The sequence below is a fragment of the Anser brachyrhynchus genome (genome assembly GCF_964034855.1).
Source record: "Anser brachyrhynchus genome assembly, chromosome: 20".
Lineage (NCBI taxonomy): Eukaryota > Metazoa > Chordata > Aves > Anseriformes > Anatidae > Anser > Anser brachyrhynchus.
Window position 1 is genome coordinate 10,984,946 of NC_137713.1, and position 22,013 is coordinate 11,006,958.

At 44.5% G+C, this 22,013-nt stretch overlaps 1 protein-coding gene across 2 annotated transcripts in view; it reads left to right on the forward strand.

The window, feature by feature from the left end:
* The window catches only part of GALNT17 (polypeptide N-acetylgalactosaminyltransferase 17), a 208,435-nt gene that overhangs the window by 123,157 nt on the left and 63,265 nt on the right, over positions 1–22,013 (forward strand). For both annotated transcript variants that reach the window (XM_080562705.1, XM_080562704.1), the window contains exon 6: positions 10,567–10,684. In XM_080562705.1, the coding sequence (XP_080418831.1) occupies positions 10,567–10,684 (118 nt within the window). The remainder of the gene's footprint in view (positions 1–10,566; positions 10,685–22,013) is intronic.

Here is a 22,013-nt window from a genome sequence, read left to right on the forward strand (position 1 = left end):
TGTAGTTTTTTCCATCTTCCATTTAGTAGTTACTTGAAGCATATTTTAAACCTGAGGAGGAGTACTTTGGTGTAAGCGCTGCCTTGGAGAACGCTTTTTGGTTTTGTGTGATTAGTCATGAACGCCTTCCTTGTGATTTTGTGTATCTTCATCATAAAAGGGCAAATGTCAGGAAGAACTTCTTCACTGAAAGGGTTGTTAGGCATTGGAATGGACTGCCCAGGGAGGTGGTTGAGTCACCATCCCTGGAGGTCTTTAAAAGACGTTTAGATGTAGCCCTTAGTGATATGGTTTAGTGTAGGACTTGTTAGTGTTAGGGCTGAGGTTGGACTAGATGATCTTGGAGGTCTCTTCCAACCTAGACGATTCTGTGATTCTGTGAAAAAGTAGCTGCACGGTCAGGATGGAACCATCCCATGTGTGGCATCTCCCTTCTGAAAGTCTCAGCTTAGACTGGTCTGTATACGTGCATATCAGTGCGGATGTGGGTGGTGCCACAGCCTCCCCCAGCTGCGTCTTTAAGAAGAAAGCAGTTGTGGCTTGTTTTTCTGCACTGAGCTCATTCCTCTTGGTGCCTCTGTGTGAGGAGCAGCTGAGTGCAGGGCCCCTGAGGAGTGTTTGCTGTGACATGGTAGGCTGGTGAGTTGATAGGGTTGTGCTGACTTTCATGTCCTAGGCCAGGACACGACATGTTGCCGAAGTCTTGGTTTGGGTCCTGAAGGAGTCTGCAGCAACTCAGACCTTCAGGCCCAGCTTTAACCAGGCACGCCCTGTTGCTGAGTTGGGCTGGGAGTAGCATCTGAAGCAAGCGAGAAATTTGTTTACCTGTGAAATTTGTTCCTGTGATTTTTCTGCTAGGTGGAGAGGAGGAACATGACTGAAAGTCAGCCACTTTGCTGCCCTTGAGAAAAAATATATTCACGCTAAAAAAGAAAAGTAAATAACGTGTTCCTGTTAAGTGCCTGTTAGTTATACATATTACATCTAAAAGTAATTATCATTTAATTAGCAGTCTAGCGACAGTGGAAGGAGATGAAGTTACAGTTGCATTGCATTTATTGCCAATAGCAAGCAAAGGGACGTGCTCTTGGCAAAGCAGCTCCTGCAGGAGCCATTCGGACCTGCTGCTCACTGAGCGCGAGCAGCTCCGGGCACCTGAACCTGCGGGGGGCTGCAGTGCGCAGGACGGTGGGGACCCAGCAGTGGTACCCAAATGTACCTGTTGCAAGTTTACCGTCACTGATGCCTACTTTTTCCACAAGGGATTAGTTGTTCCCATTTGAAAACCCGTGGGATTAGGATTAGGTGCCGGATGAGGTGAGCGTGTGCAGCCTGACACACAAACTCTGGCCTCCACCTCGGGTACTTTTAAGTATAAGAATTTCCTCTTTTTTCTTCCATTTCTCCTGCACCAAACATTACGTTCTAATAAATCAGGTGTTGGAAATGCCAAAAGATCATGTGCTGAAGTGAATAAAGAACAAGAAGTCTTTCAGCTTCATGCAGTTGAGACCAAGCCTTAGTCTGTCCTCATGTCACTGTGATTTCCAAAGTGGTGCAAATGCAAGTCCCTGTGTCTAGAACTACCTAAAAATATTGTCTTGAAAAACTGGAAAATGGTTTAAAAGTGTTTGCTGCCTAGCTCTGTGTGTTAAATCTAAGTGTTTTGGAGAACTGATGAAGACGTCTCCTATTCTGCTCTGCCCAGTGAGGTGGATTTTGGTCCCTGCCAATTAGCAGAAAAGAGGTTTTAAACTTCTTCTAGTGAAACTTTGAAGCTAGTTCCTGACGTTGCCCTGGGGAGTTCTGCATCTCTAGCATGGAATAAATAGGTCTGATTTGCAAATACAAACACTACCCTTTTAATGAAAAGTTCACGTGAGACTGAAAATCCTGAATAAGCTGTTCAGGAGGGCGCTTCCCACTTGCATTGAAGAGGCAAGTGATAGTCGATAGCAGGAAAAGACTGTGACCTTCTCTTGATTAATCTTTAAAGGTGCGTGCTCACTGTACCTACCGTGCGTTAAGTAGTAGCAGCTTTCCCGTGCATGGCATGGTGATGCACAGTGTGGGGAAGAGATTGGGGAGTGATTTACTCTCACCTCCCAGCTCAGATTAAAATTTCAAGCTGCTTTGTTTTGCTAGAATTTTGCCTCATGCTGGTTAGCATGTTTTAACTAACGAGATATAAGAAAGCATCTATTTTCCTAGGGCAGACAAGGCTTTGTTGCTTAGCTCCTGGGTTTGATAGCAAGATGTACTTTGTCTGGATGCTCTCAGTGCAAGTAAAACATAACAGCAAGTTCCATATCTGCTTTGAGTGTAAGACCTCCAGGGGACCAGTCATTTAGAAAAAGTAAAAACAGGTTAACTAAATTCTGCGCCTTTCTGACTCTTCATCCATGCTAATCTGTGCTCCCTTGTATTCCATGTTGATGTGCAATAGCTTTCCTGACAGGGAAAGTACTTTTCATGCTATCTTTTACATATTTTTCAGTGGTTTCCAATACAAGCTAATATATATGTGAAAATCATGCTTCGTTTTATCTCATCCTCCAAGTCTGAAACTGTGGCCTCTCCTGTATAACTGTCCCTAATAAATCACTATGAGGGATCACTATTATTTTGCCCAGTTCTGCCTTTGTGGATAAATGGGTGACCATAAACTGATGTTTACAGGCATGCAGTTGTGCTACAGTGGCTTGTGGGAAAGCGTCTTTCCCCATGCCCTAGGTTCACCAGTGCAGGCCAGGGGCTTTGCACCAAGTGTAAAAGACTGGGTTTCCCCAAGGCGTCTGTCTCTGTGCTGCCTCCAGCAATAGCTCTGCAACTGCCATTAAATCGCTAAAATGAAGAACCATCTTTTAAGTTTATCCCAAGGGAGAATCTTGTAATAGTAATGATTTCCTCAGAACCATTCCTGAATAGATACTGAGTCCCATTTGAGGGGTAATTATCAAATTAACCTTCTCCAAGGTGGCTTCTTCAGTGCTTGTACTCAAGTTTGCCATTTTTAGGCTCAAAACCACACACCTCAAACACTGTGGTGCAGCATTGCTCCCTGTGCAGACAGCTCAGAGAAGAGCCCAAACGTGCTTGTGCTCGTAAAGCTTCATGGCCCCAGGCGAGGATCATTCCCATGTCACAGACATTGGTCCAGAAGGGTTTCTCAGGGGTGGTTTCTTCTACTGGGGTCCCTACAAGACCACTGTGGGAGATGGTTGGACAGCCGGCACGTGGCCTAAAAGTCTTCTGCTTCCACGTGGCTGTGGAAATGGGGTTAAGTACATGGGGCCTGCGGGTTAAAGCTTTCACCTGGCCTCTCTGACCTGGCACACCATGGTGTCGTTCAGGCTTCTGCCTCATTCAGTGTGGGTGATGTTTGTAAAAGGGTAGATAAATGGCATTTAGTCAAGTTCTTAAATGTTTTGAGGGCAAATGGGGTGCTGCTTCTCCTTTGCAGAAGGTAAAGGGCAGAGGGTTGGGAGTGCAGGGACCATGGTGCTGGTAGGTGGGCTTCAGTGTTGGCGTTAGTCAAAATCTCTGCAAGCAAACAGTGCTGATCCAGGTGAGGGAGATGTTTGGGGCTGGAGTTAGAATTCATATGAAAAAAATACGTACAGCTGGGGACTGTTATTACCTGCATATGAGCAGCCGTATTTTGACAGCCTATAGCAGCATGCATGTCTGCAGGAAAAGCCCTAATGAAAGTGCTGGAGAAAATGGGAGCATGGAGGTGGGTGTTCAGCAGGCATGCAGTGACATCAAGTGTTGGGACATCCTCGTTTTTTGTAAAATAAGCAAGGAAGGAAAATGCTTTTAGATGATGACCTTGGCAGCATTTTTTTTTTCTCCTGCAGAGGAAATTCTACAGTTGAGTTACAGTCCTGAACCTTGGACGTGTAATAGTAATCTGCTTTATGCTCACATGCTGTATCTTAACACACCTTGGGCACGGTCAGGGCGTGCATGCTGCTTTCGTTGCTGCTGGTGGCCTAAAGCAAGGCTTGAAGCAGAAAACCATGTGCACAGTTCCTTACTTGTAAGGTTATTATCTACCAGTGCTTTTCTCACCATAGATTGCTTAAATGTGGGAGGGGTCTGGTATGTGTAACAACAGTGGTAGATAATTCAGCAACTTGAATGCAGAAGTCACTAAAGTGATTTATTAAATGCTTTCTCTCAAGACCTTGTAGGTATTCTACTCATCTGATAAATGAGGTACAGAGAAGTTCAATGATTTCCCTGAGATCGCAGGGTGTGTCACTTCTTGACGTGGAAATCAGAGCAGGCATACAACAGCGACAAAGTCAGATGTATCTTGAGCAAGGTCACAGACGTTGTAGACATAATAGATATTTTCAAAAACACAGAGTTTTCATAGCTTCTGTGTCATTAGAAGTTAAAGTCGTATTAATCTCCAATAAATTCAGGAAAGGCATTCAATCTAGCATCTCTTTTATGTGGTATCTCTTATTTTTAATTTGTTTCACAGATTCAGTAGTACTTAGCAACAGTGGGAAAATAAACCCATTCGAAACAGACAATTAAACAAGGTCACTGGGGCAGGGAAGCTAGAATTATTCAAGAAACAACTATTGCAGATGCCATCCTGGGAATAATATTAAGCAAGGTACGCTGCTGTGGGCTACAGTGTCTTTCCTTCCTAGAAATTTTATTGCACTCTCTTGAAAGACATTCAGCTTTTATCTGCCCACACCATTACACAGGCAGCGAAGGGAAGCTGAGAGCCTGGCTCCTGCCTGACTCTGCATCTGCACTTAGATGCCCCTCCATGGGAGGCAGAAACAATATATATTTCTCCTTCGGAGAGGCACTTCATCTGTGACATTGGTTTCCGGGCTGTTGTGATCAGCATCTTGCCCTTGCACTGGTGCGCTGTTGTTGGTCCCCTCCCGCAGCTGCCCTGGCACTGCAGCACCTCCATTACTGCAAACTTCTTGAATTAATTATCTGAAGTTCATTGTTAAAGCAAATGCTGGCTCTATAGCAGGCATGCAGGCCACGTCTGCCCTGTGTGTTTTCTTTTTGGAGAAGATGGAGCAAGGGGAAGGGGTGAGATGGGCACTGGATCTTTTGCATGGCTGTTGTACTTGCGGGGAGGAGGCTGGGGAGGACAGTTCCACTCATCCTCGTACCCGCTACTGCCTCCTGGAAGTGGCCGAGCCCTTTCTGAGGACAGGGAAGGCAGAGCAAAGCATGGTGGGGGGGGGGTAGGGCCAGGCTGGGGACAGAAGGGGGCAGCCCTTCGCTGGAGAGGCCTGGCCAGGTTCGCCTTTGGGCCTGTGTTTTGTTCTGCCCGGCCCCACCACCTCTCCCGCACCACAGGAGCTGTTCTGCTCTGCTGCGGTCTCGTTGCAGAGAAGAACAGGGTCACTTCCAGCGCTGGGCTGTGCCCGAGCCCATCCTGTCACAGCCTCACCACCCTCGTCCCCAGAGCAGCTCCCAAGGGTTTTGAACAGTCACTAGCTCGAATGCGACTGAAGGCCGGGTTTGTTGTTTTACCATTCACTTCTAACTTATTCAGTTCCTCTCTTCCGTTTCTGACTGTTCCCCAGCCCCAAGTGACCAGAATTTTCCTCTGTGACCTTGCTGTAAGACATTGCAGGTCCCCATGAGACCGGCGTGTTGCCTGGGGACGCCCCAGGGTGGCATTTGGGGCGCTCAGCAGAGATGCTGCTCCTCCAGCACCCCTGATGGTCCCGCAGCATCCAGACTGGGCCCAGTACCGCCTGGCGGCCTGGGGTCACTGCAGGCTGTAGTCACCTCGTGGCTGGGCAGTGCCCAGGCCACAGTTCGCTGCCAGAGCAGAGAGTTTTGTACAGCCTCTGCCCACAGAGCTCTGCTGCCCATGGGCAGGAGGTTGGGCACACGGGAGCTGAAGGGGTTAACCCGGTTTTATGACCAGAGGGGTCGATTCTTAATGCCGCATCATTGTTTTTTATTTCCACACACGTATTCTCTTGCTATAAACCTTTGTGTTATACATCTTGGTCTTTATTCTATAATACGTTCACCATCCCGCAAATTAAGAAACATAGAGGTGTACAGCGCTGACAGTCTTTTTTTGTTTGAAAATTGGGTTCTTAATTTCATCTGGGGCCAAAAGAAAATTGCTTTATCACAGATTGCCATGTAAAATAAGTAACGATCATGTTCTCCTTAACCCTGGTGTACTCAGGGAAATAATTCGCAGGCTACTATTGGAACCTATGTGCTTAATTTCACCAAATTTGATGATTTAACTTAAATTTTCTACATGTTATGAGTCTGTTTTCAGCTCTCTTGAGGCAGATGTGATGACTGCTGGGTGGTCAGTGTGGGATCCAGGTGTAAATCCAGTGCAGGACTGGGGGTGAGATCCGAGCTGATGCTCCTCAACTGGTAAGTTGAGGCCACAAGCTCAGGGTCTCCCCGTATTTCCTGCTGAGATGCTGGATCCCACCGGTGACTGACCGCCAGCTGAAACGTAGAGCTGCAGAAGAGGAAAATTGTACGTAGTTTGGACAAGTCTGAAACCTCAAGATGCAAGTGAAAATGTTTGAGTTTAGTGCATTAAATGAGGAATGGCAAGTTTGGGAGACGTTAATGAAAAAATTGCATCTTTCTAGGCATGTAAAATACCATCGCAGATGTGCTACATGTGGTGCCGTGTCTCCTAAAGGTATGGGATTGTGTTGTTGAAGGTAGAGCAGCTCCATGAATGATATTTATTAAAAACAGTGGCACTTTAATGGAAACCAGACACCCCAGCAAATTCTTAAAGCATGTTCTCAGTCTTCCTGTACTCAATGGTACGACCACTAATTATTTTTTTAATATCTTTTTTCTACATATTTTATAACTTTCGCTTTAGCATAAAATTGGAAGCAAAATCCAATTGTGTAGGAAAATTAATTTCCTTGAATTGAAGAAGCAATCTACTTGAGACTTTTTAATCATTAGATGGTAACTGTGCACTAAAGAAAGGAAGACCATTAAAGTAACTTAATAGACTAGGATAAACGTTTTCCCCTGTATGTTCTTCATCTTTATTTAGAGATTCATGCTGAGGATATTTCATAAAAGCTGTTCTTCTTGACCTTTTGTCACTTGCTGTATAGAAGAGCCAACAGAAAAAACGGCAAGGAACTAACGCTGTGGATTTTTGGTTACAAAACCAATGATTCTGCTAAACATCTCTGTTCATCCTTTTCTGCCAATTTCTGCTTTTCCTTTCTCATTAAAGAAAAAACAGCTATCGGGACAAATAAATGCATTGAGCCGAGCTGAGCTGTGTGATTTTTAAAAACAAACTGTGTTAATGCTTTTAATTAAGGGGCAGAGGAACAAGAGGCTTTATCAGCTCTTTGTCTGCAGGCCATAATTTCATTGTGGATGGGCTATCTATTATTGTAAACGTCCACCTTTTTGAAGGATTTACTACAAAATCAAATGGTGTTTTTATTTAAATTGTTGAGCGCCGCATGATTCCTCATTTATTTAATATGGAGGCATTGTTACAAAGAAGAATGTAGCACTTAATTTGTATTGCTTGAGGGATCTCAGATCCGCTCGGGAGCGCTGCTTTGCATGCTTCATGGTTATCGTTTGTTGAAAACAGAGTGTGCAGGAAAATGAAGAAGAAAATGTGAAGGTGAAGTTGCAAAATCCCCATCAGGCTGTTTCTGTAAGCATTTTAGGAAGGATGAGTGACTCTCTGGTCTACAAAGAGAAGGAGTGTTGCAAAATAATGACAAAAAAAACCATTCTTGTGTGGCAGTCTAGGGCAGGAGTGGACAGTTTGGGGAACTTCTTTTTCACAGTCCTTTAAATTTGTGCTTTACGAAGCTGATAACAGCATGGCCAGCTCCTGGAACCGGTGGCTTTTCAAATGTTGTGGGTAACTGAAAAATAAGATTATTTTATTTGTAATGATTAAAAAAAAAAAAAAACCACGCTCAGTTTTGTTTTTGCCAAGAGGTTAGGTTTTTGTTGTTAAATGACTGTGGCATGCCCTCGCAGTGAGAGCATGGGGCTCTCCATCCCTACCAGGTCAGGCTTTGTGGCTGGTGTCTGGTCTCTGGGGTACAGGTCCCGTGCATGGCTGTTGAGGGGTGTCCGGTTCAGAAAACCTTGCTCACCTGGTGGTGAGCTCCCAGAGATCTAAATGATGGAGTCAGAAATGCAGATTTATTTGGCTGAAAACTTTGTTTTTTTTCCTGTCAGCGTGACTGGAGAAGTCAAAGGTCCCTGTGTCCACCGCATCTGTTCCCCATGGAGGGGACAGGCTGGGTTGTTCCTGCTCAGTGTAAAACCAGAGACACTTAGCTTCTATTTAATTCCAGCAGGTAATGTAGGATAATGGAGCTATTACATTTGGCATCTCTAACGTGGTTATCATTTCAGAAAGAATTGTTTCTGCTAATGGCAGTTAACTTGCTACAAATAAAGCAATAGAATTGAAATCTTAAGTACTAGAGTGGCAGCAAACCATGAAACATTACACCGCTTATTGGAGGGAAGGCCGAGCGGGCTGTCAGGGAAGAAATCTATTGAAAAAAAAACACCTCAGATGGATTCTGATGCTAACTAATTTAATATGGCAACAGCATTTAGCTGTTCTACCAGTCTATCAGAAGTATTAAAATGCCTATAAATAATAATACTTAAGTGGCTAGAACTCCTCATCCGAGGAGCTCTGGGGTTTCGCAGGGACAAGCGTGGCTGGCTGTTGGCGGAGCCGTGGCGAGGCCCCTGCGGGGTTATCGCATGCTGCAGCCACCTGCATGCACCAGGGTCCCCCAAAGGCTGCTGTGGGAGTTACAGGCGTGTTGGGCAGCATGGGTCTGATCCTCTCCATCCGTAACCCACGTCGGGGTGGGTTTGAGGGCACTTTCCTCCTTTGTGGTCGCTAAGTGCTTGGTTCAGCCTTGAGTGTGCCTCAGGGTGTGGACAACCCATGAACTGTGCTTTGAGCCAGGAATTTGAGGCCATCATTAAAATATGCCATCCTGTTGCCGTGTTTCTACCTCAGAATCCAATTTCCTCCAGAAAGCATGCATTTCTAAGTAGCCTGAGATTCCCAGAGACATGGGCTACCATTTATGTTAAGTCCTGGAAGTGTTCCCCAGGTAGCACAAAGTGGGCGTCCTCAGGCAAGGAGCTGCGGAGATGATGGCCCTCCTGTCCTGCACAGGGCTTTGTTTGCTCAGGGTAGGCAGGAGGGATCCTGAGAAAATAGCAGTACCTTGGCATGGCTCACCTGCAGAATTCGTCATCTCCTCCCTGCTGATCCCTTCAAGTGGATCTTTGTTTTTTATCCTGACAGCATGGATTCAAATGAAAGCAGGTTAAAGGGGCAAATGGTTTTTATATTTCTATTTTAGTACAGAAAATATCCCGGGGGGTAAACTCTCCACATACCATAACCACAACAGATTAGTGTATCCCCAGGCAGCAAGGGCATAATGATACGGTTTTGTTCAGTGCCATGCTCTGTAGCAAAGCGTAATTTTATGGAGAGGGTCACAAGTGTTTAACTGCTCACAAAATACCCCAAACATGATCTCAGCTTGTGGAAATCAGAACAGCATCCTCATCTCTGGGAAGCTGTATCAGATGGAGATCTGACGAGCGCTTTGCAAGGTAACGAGGGAGGGACGGTGCGTGTGCATGTGACAGCAGGGGTGGTTAGTAAACACAGCCATCTACTGTGTCCTTGAAATTGCATAGTTATTATAAATTAACCCCTGACACTGAGTTTTCTCTCAGTCTTTCTGCTTATTACACTGATGTCATCAGTGCTGGTAGTACTGCTCTCATTTTCCTTTGTTATTTTCCTTGGCTGGACTTGCTTGACTTGCTTTCCTTACCTTGCTTGGGCTGCTCCTGCAGAGGTAGGGCTGAGCAGCACTGTTAGCTGGAGGGCATGAGGGTTCACAGGGTAAATGTGAAAACTTCCTCACGCTAACCTAGAGCACCGTAGATAGCACTGTAACTGAGCAAAAGACACAGCAATGATTCTGTAAACAGTTGCCCTCAGTTTTTGAAGAATTTGCTTCTGCATCACTCTTGTTGATAGCTGGTGTTGATAGCTGGTAGATAAAGATCTGAAGTAGAAACTTCATTTCACAAATACTAGTGTCCGTGCTGAAGTTGACTGTGTTCCTAGACATGCTAGAAGAAAGTAAAAGGAAGGAAATACCAATATTTTATTTCCTTCACATATGGCGAATGGAAACCCAAAGAAGTTGTGCCCTTGCTCACAGACATAGCAAGATGTTTGTGACAGAGCAAAGACCTGAAGACTTTTCAGTAATTTAATCCTAGAAAAACTCTTTCTCCACTCTGTACACATTGAAGCATTTTGGACAATTTCATTGCAGTGGTGAGATAATGTCTCCAAATGCACAGAGCTCACTCATTGCTGCAGAGTCCCTGTGATCACTGATGTCGGGGGTACGTGGAGCCAACGGGAGCTTTGCAGAAATCAGCCTTTGGTCCACTAAAAATTAGAAAATGTCAATAATCTGTTCCATTTTTGTTGTTTTTCTTTTCATACAGGACACCAGCGATGATTGGTTGCTCCTTTGTTGTGCACAGGAAGTTCTTTGGAGAGATTGGGCTCCTCGATCCTGGGATGGATGTGTATGGAGGAGAGAACATAGAGCTCGGCATCAAGGTTTGTCATACACCTGCGAGAAAAAAATGTACCCAGCATTATTTAAGGAATCAAAAGCAACGCTTTAACAAGTTAACATACACAGTTGCTAGAACGCTTCAGGGGAACTGAGCATTGACTTGATTTATAGCATGTTAAATTTAAAGGGGAATATGATTTGGTTTTAGGGGTGAGTGCAATTTATTTTTTTTTTTCCTGGGATGCTTATCTGTGTGACTTCATGCAAAAAGCTACTGAGATGAAATGGCATGCTAACACAAACAGGCCCCAGTCAAGCTGTCACACTGGTTACTCTAAGTGACAGTTCTCTTAAATATCAGGAAAAAGATGGTGCTATTTTGTCACGAGAACAGTCTTAGGGAGGCTGGTGGGACTCTTGTGAGTATCTCAAGAAGACATGATGCCTGAAAATATTTTACAGGCATTTCACAGCTGCAAATAAAATATGTTCATAAACAGGCAAAATGTGCTTTTAAAAGTGAAACATTAATAGCCACATTTTCAGAGCTGTCTCAGTAAATCCATACAGACATTCGTTGTTACGGCATCTACTGTGACAACATCACTTGATTACTATGTACAGTATTAGATGTGGTTTAGCGATTTGAGTGTTTACATACAGTGAAGTGATTCATAAGCAATGAATTCAATGTTCAGAAGCAACATGGGATGGCAAAGCCTATGGAGATTTTTCCAGGCATGGTTTAGAGCACAGCACTTGTGCGTTAACAAGCTGATAGGGAGAGACTTGAGACTTATAGCTGGAAAATTGAATTGACTCTGGTGGTGTAAAAATGAAAAATCATTGTTCAGTTCATAGATTTACCAAAGGATATTTGCTTTGCTGGCAAATCAAAAGAAACTTTAAAAATCTATTGTTATTGGCTACAGGGAGCAATAATCTCATTTAAACAAGGGAATAGAAATTAAAGGCTTTAAATATGCCACATAGCTCTTCCCCTTATGAAGTAATTATTGTACATCATCATGCAGCTTGCTTCCTGGGTCTAGAGAGATCCAGCTCCAAACAAAGCTTCTCTTGTGACTATTCTTATTTGTTTGTCTATGGGATTTTTTTAATATCATCATTGTAGAACTAGCCTTCTCACAATTAGTAATTCAACCCATCTGTTAGGTTTTGGGGGAATTTCATGGAAGATTGGCTTCTTAACTAGAAAAATAAGATGGATATCTCAGGGACAACTGATGAACATATGTCCTCTTCTTTTTCACATGCTGAACTTTTTAGAAGAAATATGTAATAAACATCCTTTTGGAAAAAGATAATCCCTCTCTTCCCCAGTGACTCTTCCAGGCTTCCGTTTCCAACCCATATGTTTCACTGCTGTTTGCACACCCATGTGTTGTGTGTTCTGGTCAAGGCTTTAAAAACATTGGTGGTTCTGACAGCTGAAGTACCTAGGAATTCTACCTTGTAAGGTTGTTTAAACAGTAGATTTTCAAAGATTCCTGAGCTATGCAAAAAAATCTTGCATCTCAGTGCAAGTGTCTTATGTGGGCAACCAAGAGCTCTGTCCCATTTCATATGCATTAATATGTGTTGGCCATTGTGTAGGTAGGTCAGGTAGCTCTTACGGAGTGAGCGTTCTGTAGATGGCGTGTTTAAGATTGCCAGATATTTCAAGTTCCGCTTTACAATAAAAACTCAGTTATAGTTTACCCAAGGCTAGTTGTTGGTTGTATAAGGAAAGAATCATTACAAATTCGAACAGATGTCAGGTCTCAGATGGATTTATCTGTTTCTAATAGTCCTGTTGTACACAAGCTGCCAGCCCTTCCTCACAAGCTTGCAACTTGCCATCGCTGGCTCTCCAGCAGCCATCTCACGTTACCGGTAACATGGGACTCTTTATATTCAGATGGAACCTTTAAAAAAAATTATTCATGCAGTATTGAGGCTTTTTGTGCTTTTCTGTTTGTTTGTTTTGGCTGTTTAATTGCTGGCTGTAGTTGGAAAAGCAGTTCGGTGGTTCCTGGTTTGTTTTAGAGATTTTTAGATGAAAATATTTACAGAAAATATTTATTTTCCTTTTGATGGTGATACAAATTCTATTCTGAGAATCATGTGGCATTTTAAAAACATAATATTCTTGTATTACAAAAAATGCTCAAAGAACAAAAAATGAGATAATAAACCCGTTGAGGCTATGAGAACAAAATTGAAAAATTACAGCGTTTCAGGCAAAAACACAAGCCAGCTGTATTACAGTAAAATTAAAGGTAAGTAATCTGAATAACAAACTGAAATAAATAACTGAGGAGGTTGGGCGGTCCTAACCTAGAAGGATGGCCCAACCGCATGCTAAGCAAGACACTCATTTTGTAAATATGCTTTGCATATTCTAAAATAAGCTGTATCTACATATAGTGAAATATATGGGCCATGTGCTTCTTTTGGTTGCTGATTTCAGTCAGCTCAATGAGAATATTTCTACGTGAGCCACTTAGAAAAACAAAACCCCATTACTCACATTCTCAAGGTAGCTCGGGGCTTGCTGCTCTCCCTTACGTGCCGGGGAGCGTCCTTGGGTTTCTCAGATAATAATAATAATAAAGCCATTAAGCGTGTTGTTGCCCTAGGCAAATTCTTGTTCTGCTCATGGGGTAGCTTTGGCCCTGACAAGGGGAACATGTTGTTCTTTGTATTATTGTATTTTCTTTTATCACACTGGAGTGTCTCCAGAAGGTTGTGCTTATTCTCCTCCTCTTGTCCCTGATGTCCACTACTTCACTTCCTGAGGCAGAATCGACTCTAATTCCCTTTTTCTTGGCAGAGAGCACAGAAATGTTTGCTAAGCAAGGCAGTGTAGGCTAATATTTCAACTGAGAGATTTTCAATGCATTTTCTTTTTCTAAAGTGTGCCTTGCAATCAAATTATAACAGTGCTGGATCAGTCTTATTGCAGTGACAGCCACAAGGACCAAGCGTTTGATCAGCCTGTTCCTGAGTTCATAACTCCCCACGGCAAAGTGTTTGCGGAAATCTTGTCCTCGTGCCGAGCTGGTGACTGGGCACAGATGCTGGTACAGCTGCTGGAGCCTCGGTGTATGGAGACTTTAATCTCATGGTAGTGCACTGGCTTTTAACTTTTTGAAATTTCAGTATGGTAGGGACTTGGCACTTGGGACTGAGTCTCCCAGTTGCACTGGTGGAAGAAAAAACTCTAGTTTCCTGGTGCAAGGCATCTATAGCTTTCATGCACTCTCACTTCTGTTCAGAAGGGGCTAAGAAACACGAACATCTCTTGAAAAATTGCCATGGCCCTGGTGACTGACCTGCTCTTGGTCTTGCCATAGAAGCACATTTTGCCAGGGCTCGCTGAGCTCCCACCACCTGTCCCGGGAGCACGCGGGTACTGTGGACCTGTCCCCTGCTCCAGGCCCACCTCCTTCTCCTGGGCTCAGAAATACCAGCCTGCTCTCCCTGAACAAGCTTTCATCCACCTTTGTTAACCCATTGCTGTACTGAGCAGATTTCTCCTCTGATTTTATGAATCCGGTACTCAATTCCCATGGCTTGAAAGTGATGATGTTGCTCAGGGTCCCCACAACTCCATCTGTGAATTTTGGCAATTCTCTGACAGTTTCTGCTCCTTTCATCAGAAGTTTTTATTTTATTTTAAACCTGTTTGTAGCTCTGGCTTTTAGTGACTGTGTGACTAAGCAGGAAGACTGCTTTTGCGGCATGTCACGCTTTTTCTCTGCACAGAGGGTTTCGTGGATTTTCATGGTTGGTCACAGACATTCGCTAAAGATGCTCCGTAAAATTGCACGTGTCTATTTGAATAAAGATGCAAAAGGCTATTGCGTGACTGTTGCCATGATTTCGAAGTCTGGGATGGGTTACAAGGTTGTTTTCAGAGGATTTTGTGCTACTGTCATGCATTGCTAATTAAACTCATTTGAGTTGTCTTTTAGAGATTAATTTAATCAATAAAGATATTATTACTCCTTTGATGGTATCATTTGTACGAATTGTCACTTGAAGAAAGCAATTAACTGAGAATGCTTATTAGCTGATCCATCCCACACCTTATTTGTGTAGTAAGAATCGATTATTGAATTCATTAAGAAAAGCACAATTCAGGGATCCCTTTGAGGTTTAATGACTGACTCAAGCCATGTTTTATTATGAATGTTAAATTGTCTGAAGTTTGGGTTGGGTCTTTAAAAACTGTTCCAGAGGAGAAGAACATTGTGCCCCCTTGTATCCCAGATTTTTTTCCCCCAGATTTGTCATCTACCTTCATCAGGCCATTCTCCTGGTGCCACCAAGCCAACAGTTGCGTCTATGGAGCAGGCAGAGTTTCATATATTTGTGTAGCTGTAAGGGCTGGAAATATTGAGCTTGGGGAAGCAAATGGGAGTGGTGAGGGCACTGAGCATTTTGTTGTTATTGGTGATTTCTTTAATAATCAGACTCTCATCCTGCAGCTGCTCAGGCACGTACGTGACCTCATTGCACTGGCAGTGACATTGATCCTTTCCCAGAGGGTACCATGCCTGTGCACCCTTTGGTCTTTCAGAAACCCTTAAAATAGATGAAATAACATTTTAATGGTACAAATCTCTTGTGTTCGTTTCATCCATGAAGGAGCCCATTTTGTTTATACAAGTACAATTATTCATATGTTGAAATGTTGAGAGGGTCAGGCCCTCAGATGAAAAAAAAAGAAAAAAAGCCATCAAATAGTTATATTTAGACTGCACAAGGGAGCTTGACTCTTCTTGCATTCAGAAAATCAAATCCTTCTTTTCCTGCATACGTTTTCCATAATACTATGTTACATCTTTTTGTTACAAAGAATGAAGGTAGGATATTTAGAGCAAGCATTTCTTCTGGCATCCATGGCTTTGTGGGGTCCGGGATGACATGTGGAGGAAGGGCAACCTGTACCCAGCCTTATGGGAGGCAGGAAATTTCCCCCATGGGATGGCGGGTGGGAGCAGAGGAAGGATGTCAGGGCAGGGCCCTGAGTCAGGAGAAAGCAGCTTTGACTTTCTTTTTTTTTTTTTTTTTTTAAATTAAATATTTGAGAACAGGCTTACTGTCCCAGCCTGACTGGGAACACAGGCTTCCCACATCTTTCTCTGATATTGTGCAGATCCCTGAAATGGAGATTGTTAGTTGTGAGTGTAATGGAGAGCACATAAAAGGATGGATATTTGGGCAGGTTTTTACTTGAACAAACCTAATATTGAAATTGTTATTGCCTGTCATCAAAGTGTAAAAACTATTCCCGGTTAGGGTAGAATTTATTTGTATAACACCAACCAAACACACAGACACCCAATATCAGGTGTCATGTTTTGACTCTGCGATGTGTGCTACTTCTGTCATTCCAAATGCGTTTTGCAGGGGCTTTTTCTTTGATCATCTTCAAATGCCTCTCTCTTTCAGTTCTTCTGATTAATATATTAAAGCCTGGGTGCAGACAGAGATAACTGGCGGTAGGCAGCACCTGAAATCCTTTTTTCACCGCCCTGTCCATCAGCGTGGGTGTGAATTACAGCGTTTCTCCGGTGCCTGTCACGTCTGCTGGCTTCACCAGCCGCCGCGTGAGGCTTGCGGGATGCAGTGCTTGGTGGGATCTGGCAGATCTGTGCTGATACATGGTTACGTTTGTTATCTCTTTGAAAAATAGGAGGCTGAAAAGCATGTAATTTATTCATAAGGCTTTATTAGGCTTGTGAGGGTTTGCTGAGATGCAGTAGTTAGGGTTGAATCAAGTTGCTCATGATGTGCAGGGTTTTTTTTCCCCTGTCTGCACCTACCTTTGCTGAGGCTGAATTAGTCATGAAATTATACACGTGGCAGTGAATGGTATTTTTGGAAAGTGTGGGGGCAAATTGGCCCAGACTTCTGAGGGAAGGACTTTCAGGTAGGGTTTGCTGCAAGACGCCTCCCAGGCTTTATTTGTGGTGGGTTACGGGAGGTGTCAGCACGTCAGCGGACTCGCGTTTCTGGGTGCAAGGAGAGAGGATGTCCCTGTGACTAGTGGAATGCTTTGGGGTAAAATCACCAGCTATCAGTTGCCTACGTGGGGGGGTTGTACTGCTCAAATATCCCCTCTTCTGAAATCCCTGAGGATTGCTGCTGAGGAACTATGAACTTCATGATGTTGGTTGGATGCAGATAGTGCAGATGAAGCCCCCGTAGTGGGGGGATGCTCAGGTGGGGCCTTTGGCAGGAGGGGAAGGGGACGAAGCTCCAGGCTCACCTACAAGGGTAAGAGATCTTGGAGCTAGGGCAGGACCTGGTTTGAAAAGGGGGGAGCCCGGGGGGCTAAACCTCGGTGAGAGTAATGGGAAGGGGCATCTAAGGCAGGGGAAGTTTTGTTTTACAGACATAGGAGCTGTGGTTGGCCCAGCCCGGTCTGCACAATGAAGCTGAGCGTGGAGTTGGATTGTGTCTCCTGCCTTGGTTTCTAGGTTTCTAAGCACAAAAAAGCCTCTCTGTGGCTTGGAGCAGCCGTGGCAGAATGGTTTGATGCAGGCTATCACAGATCTGCCTATGGCTTTCCAAGACCCCAGAGACTCCTGCAGTGTAGGAAGCGTTTAAAGAAGAAACACAGAGAGAGAGAAAAAAACCAAACTCGCCAACAATATGAACTTAAGACTAGCTTTTAAAAAGTACTTTATCAGTCAGGCACTGAAATCCACTTAGAAATTGGGGCTTAAGGCTCTTTCCAAATGAAAATCGAGTTAACTTGGAACAAAGTAAGAGGCAGAGTAGAACTGACCTTGGTAAAGGTCTTAGAAATGTAGCTTCAGAAATAGCAATATAGCAGCAATACATTACCTTTGTGTATGGCCATAGTCTGTTTATTTGTACCTGTATCCCTGCTAGGGAAGTTGATTTTGCTCTTCAGAGTGATTGTTGTGTGGTTGGAAGAAATATTTCCACCATTGAACAATATCCAATCACTGCATGCATTTATTTTAAGAGCAGAAATCAGTACAAGTATGACTTCAGATCCTATGTTTGGCATTTTAGTTGTCAGCTCAGTATTTACTGTTGGTGCTTGAAAATGCTTTATAAAAAGCTCCGGTGTAGTTTTCCAAACTGGTAAAATGCTTTTCATCAAAGCTATCTCCATGGAAATGGAGCCATATTTTGATTATTTTCTAAACAGGCTATAACCCTCTGCACCGGGAGCCGGGGAGCAGCTCTGCTCTGGCAGCCGTCAGCACCTGGGCGCTTTATAGCTATCCCTCCTTGGGAAGGGAAATTGCAGGCAGGCAGCCGCAGAGCTCCTGTCTCTCTCTTTCCTCTTGATAGAGAATGATTTGTCATCCCTGCCTGTTACCCACTGACAGATGGGGAAAGGTAGAGGAGGGGGAAGGGACCGCTGTTTTCACCCCAGTTGATTCTAGATTTTTACTGACAAGTTGGTTTTTAGGCCAGGAAGACACCGATCATCTTTGCTGGGAAAGATGATAACTCTTCGTGGGCAATAGGCTGTGTATTGTGGTTGAAATTCACTGGTGGATGAAGAAACCCGTTTTAGGACTCAGCCATGCCTTATCTTCACTTGAAACAGGCAGATGTCAGCTATTTACTGATTTTTCACAGGATCGATGTGTGCCTTTGGCAAGCAGTAGTTAGAGATCTGCCAGACCTTGGTTTAACACGCTGGGCTGGAGGTGGAGTCCACCCTGTCCATCCTGGGCCTAGGCAGGGAAAACCAGATGTGAAGAGCAGGCACAGCACCACAGTGGCTAAAGGGGCTGCGGAGGTTCTCGGAGCCCAGCAGTGTGGGTTATTCGTGCTTCTGGGAGGGGCTCAGAGGGGCTAGTCTTTGGCCCCACTCGGCTCCTCCTGAACAGAGCCTTCCCATGTTGTTTCTTCCACTGAATTTATTGTAACGGGATCTCTTGTAACAGATGTTGTCTGGTGAGGTTGCTCCAGGAGCTCCTCAAGCCCAGGTGCTCACAGCCCTGGCCACATCCAGGCTGGGGGCATCAGACACCTCCAGTACCCCGAAGACAGGTTGATTTTTTCCGTCGCATGCTGCATTCACTCTCAGTCTGTATTTTCACTCTTTCCTGCTTGTTGCTCAAGGGGTGCAACCATTCCTGGCCGCGTTCCCTCAATATTCTGTGTGGGGACACCTGAACCCCTCTAGGCATGGAGCAGTACCTGCAGCACAGTGTGACCCCACTTTCCTGTAGCAGGAGTGATGCATTGGCTGGCTGGGCAGGGACACTGAAATATGGGATCCAGGTTGCGCCTTTCGGGTATTCATCAAATCATCAGGCATTTTAAGGACTGCATGACCCAGGGGCTTGTTGGCAGTCGCTGTTGGGTGTTGTGTCTGGGAGGTAACGAGGTTGGTATAGGTGAAGCCATCAGGCTTGGCATAATTGTGTTTTGGATTTCACCCTCTGTTCTTGCACAGAAATAAATTACTTAACTCCTCTATCAGCAATGGGCATGAGAGCTAAAAAAGGATTCCCTTAGCATTTAAACTGACATATTCTCCTCTGTACCACAAGACATGTTGGGTTGCTTCTTTATGAGCCTTCTGGGCCCTGCTGAGTGGAAGCAGCCTGGGACATCCCTTTCCATCCTCCCTTCCCTGGCTGCGGTCACGTTTCCAGCACTGAGCCCTCATTAATGTGGGGGATGATGCATGAGCCAGAGCAGTCCTGGCGCTGAGCGCCTGGCGGCTGCAATTCACTCAGGAATTGCTGAGATGCAGCAAAGTTGGACCCCCTGAAAGCCAGTTTTTTAACATCGTTCCCTGGAGAACAACTGTCCTTTAAGTATTTCTGGGTGCTTGAAACAATAACTGTCCGAAATCCGCTTTCTCCGTTCACTCATTGCTATACAAGGTGAGCAGCAGCACGTTTACTCTGTGCATGTGCCTACGATGTCTGGGGTATAAATTACCCTATAAAACAAAAAACAGGCTCGTCTCTTCCTAAAAACCAACTCCAAGCCAAACTGAACTTTGTCTTTTCACAAAAAGCATGCTTGGGAAACGCCAAGAGAAAATTTGACATGAAATTACGTGCCAATAAATGAGGCTCATATTAAACTGAGATGAGAAATGTTTTTTTTTTCATCCCATTATATTCATAAAGCTTTCAGAAAGCTCCCTGTTCATCATGAGTGCAAAGGCAAGGTTATTTTTTTCTGTTCGTCTGTCCTTTCTTATGAGAAAGCCTGACTTGTGATGCACTTTCTGGGACTGTGGGACACGCTGGTCTCTTCCCTACCTCATCCAGAGCCATGGAGCTGATTTTATTACTCTCACCAGTCTCTGGTGAGGTGGTAGCGTCAGACCTTGGAGCGGTCCAGTCTTGTCATCACTGTGCTTTGGTTTTGTTTTTTTTCCCCAAGGCTAAGGCTCTCTCTCCACTGATTACAGGTTTCTCCTAGGCCTGAGGATTGTTCCTGTTGAAAATGTTATCGCTGCTGTTACACTCTTGTGATTTTCAGCCAAAAAGCTTGTAGTTAGAAGTTCCTGACCAGCTTTTAGTGTGTTCAGTGTCTCGGTAAGGCTTTGCAGTCATCCTCTCTCAAGGACTTTCAGGTCAAACTTGATTGTTTTTACAAACAAAAATGCTGTTTTCTGAGAGCCCCTGCTGCAGTTGCAGTCTCGGCTCCGAGAGCAGTTCCAGCCGTATTTCGTGTTCATCTGGGCTCCTCAGAGACACAAAGTGCAGCTGGAAGGCAGCTGACAGCCTGATGGGTGATGGCAAGGAATGGCGACTGCTCTGCATTTCCATGTGTGTGTCAGTCCCGGCTCTGCTGAATCAGCAGAAGATAACAGCAACAACAGTGGCATAAATGACCAGTTGTTGCCCTGGCCATGTAGCAATGCCAGCTTCTTTCCCAAATTAAGGAAGCCCTCTCTACCAGGAACTCCCCGGCCTCCTGCAAGTGTACTTGAAACATCCCAATTTTGCTGGAAGACCCTGTGTGTCCTCTTGGACTCCCCCTTGAACATCCAAATCCATTTGAGGTCGGTATCCTACTCTTTGGGATTGCTTTATATCGTTTTCTTATGTCAGCTTTTGGCCAGGTTTGACGGATTTTTCCATGTTAGTCACCTGTTTCTCCAAGAAATTCAGCCCAGCATGTTCGTATGCCAGTCACCTGCCTCCTGACCTTTTGCTTTTCGGTGTTACTGGGTAGGATTTGCTGCTGTGCTGTCACAAGCTCCAGCAAGCAGAGAGTACAAAGCAGATGTAAAACACTTAATAGGGATGGTAACACTTGGTACACGATCATGCCCAGCTCCAGAGCTTTGCAGAAAGCCCTGGAAGATCTCTGCCTCTGGCCCATTGTGTTGTATCCAGCCAATGGCTTGCTTTGCTCAGAAAAAATCCCATATACTCAAGCTTCCTTTGCTTGTTTTACCATATTCAAGTTAGCTCTTATACGTGTGAAGCTTGACTGGGGTAGGAATTGCATTGTCTTGTGTTGGGAAAAGATGTTGATGTCTTTGGGCTCTGCCAGCATTAATGACAATGGTGAGAATGATCAGCTTGTTTGGTCATCTGCTCAGATCGGTTGGTTTAGTTTTTCTGCTGCTTTTTCAGTTCCTGCAGCCTTGAGTGACTGCATCAATGTGGTGGGGGAATGGGGACACAAAATTCCCAGCAAAATTCAGTGAGAACTAATCATTTATCTCCTTCAGTTATTCGAGAAGATCTTCTCTTTCCTCTTGTGACAAGCAAGAACCTGGTGCTGGATTACATCTCTTGATGTGCTATCGCTTGAGACTTGTCCTGTGCATCACTGAGAGTAACAGTGGAAATAACCAGACATGATTTATGTTTCCCAGCGCATTTATCCTTCAGTCTGGTGTGTCCTTGTGATGCTCAATGGAAACTGCAGAGGTGGTGCTCTGTGGGACTCATTTTGAACAGCATTCACAGTCAGAGCTCCCTGTAAAGTGAATACTACCACAGCAGTGAACTTTCTGGCTTCCCCGTGGTGTATTTATTATTCATAGCAAGACAATTGCCTCATAGATGATCTAATCACTATGATGCAGTGCTGCCGTAATGCCTAAAGGGTAGTTAACACCAGTAACACTGCACGCAGTTTTCATTTGTCTCCTTGACTTCAGGGTTTTCCCAGGAGTCCAAGGGCAACGGAAAGCGTCGCAGCTTGACCTCCACACCGCAAGCTGGTATTAAGCTGTCAGCCAAATCCCATCCTCAAATTCTGTAAGGGTTCAGGTGTTTGACCAAAGCTTCCTTGGCTTTGCATAAGAACTCAGTCACTGAGGTATGAGATCCCATGGAACGAAGGTATATATTTGTTGTTTTTTTTTTGTTTTTTTTTTTT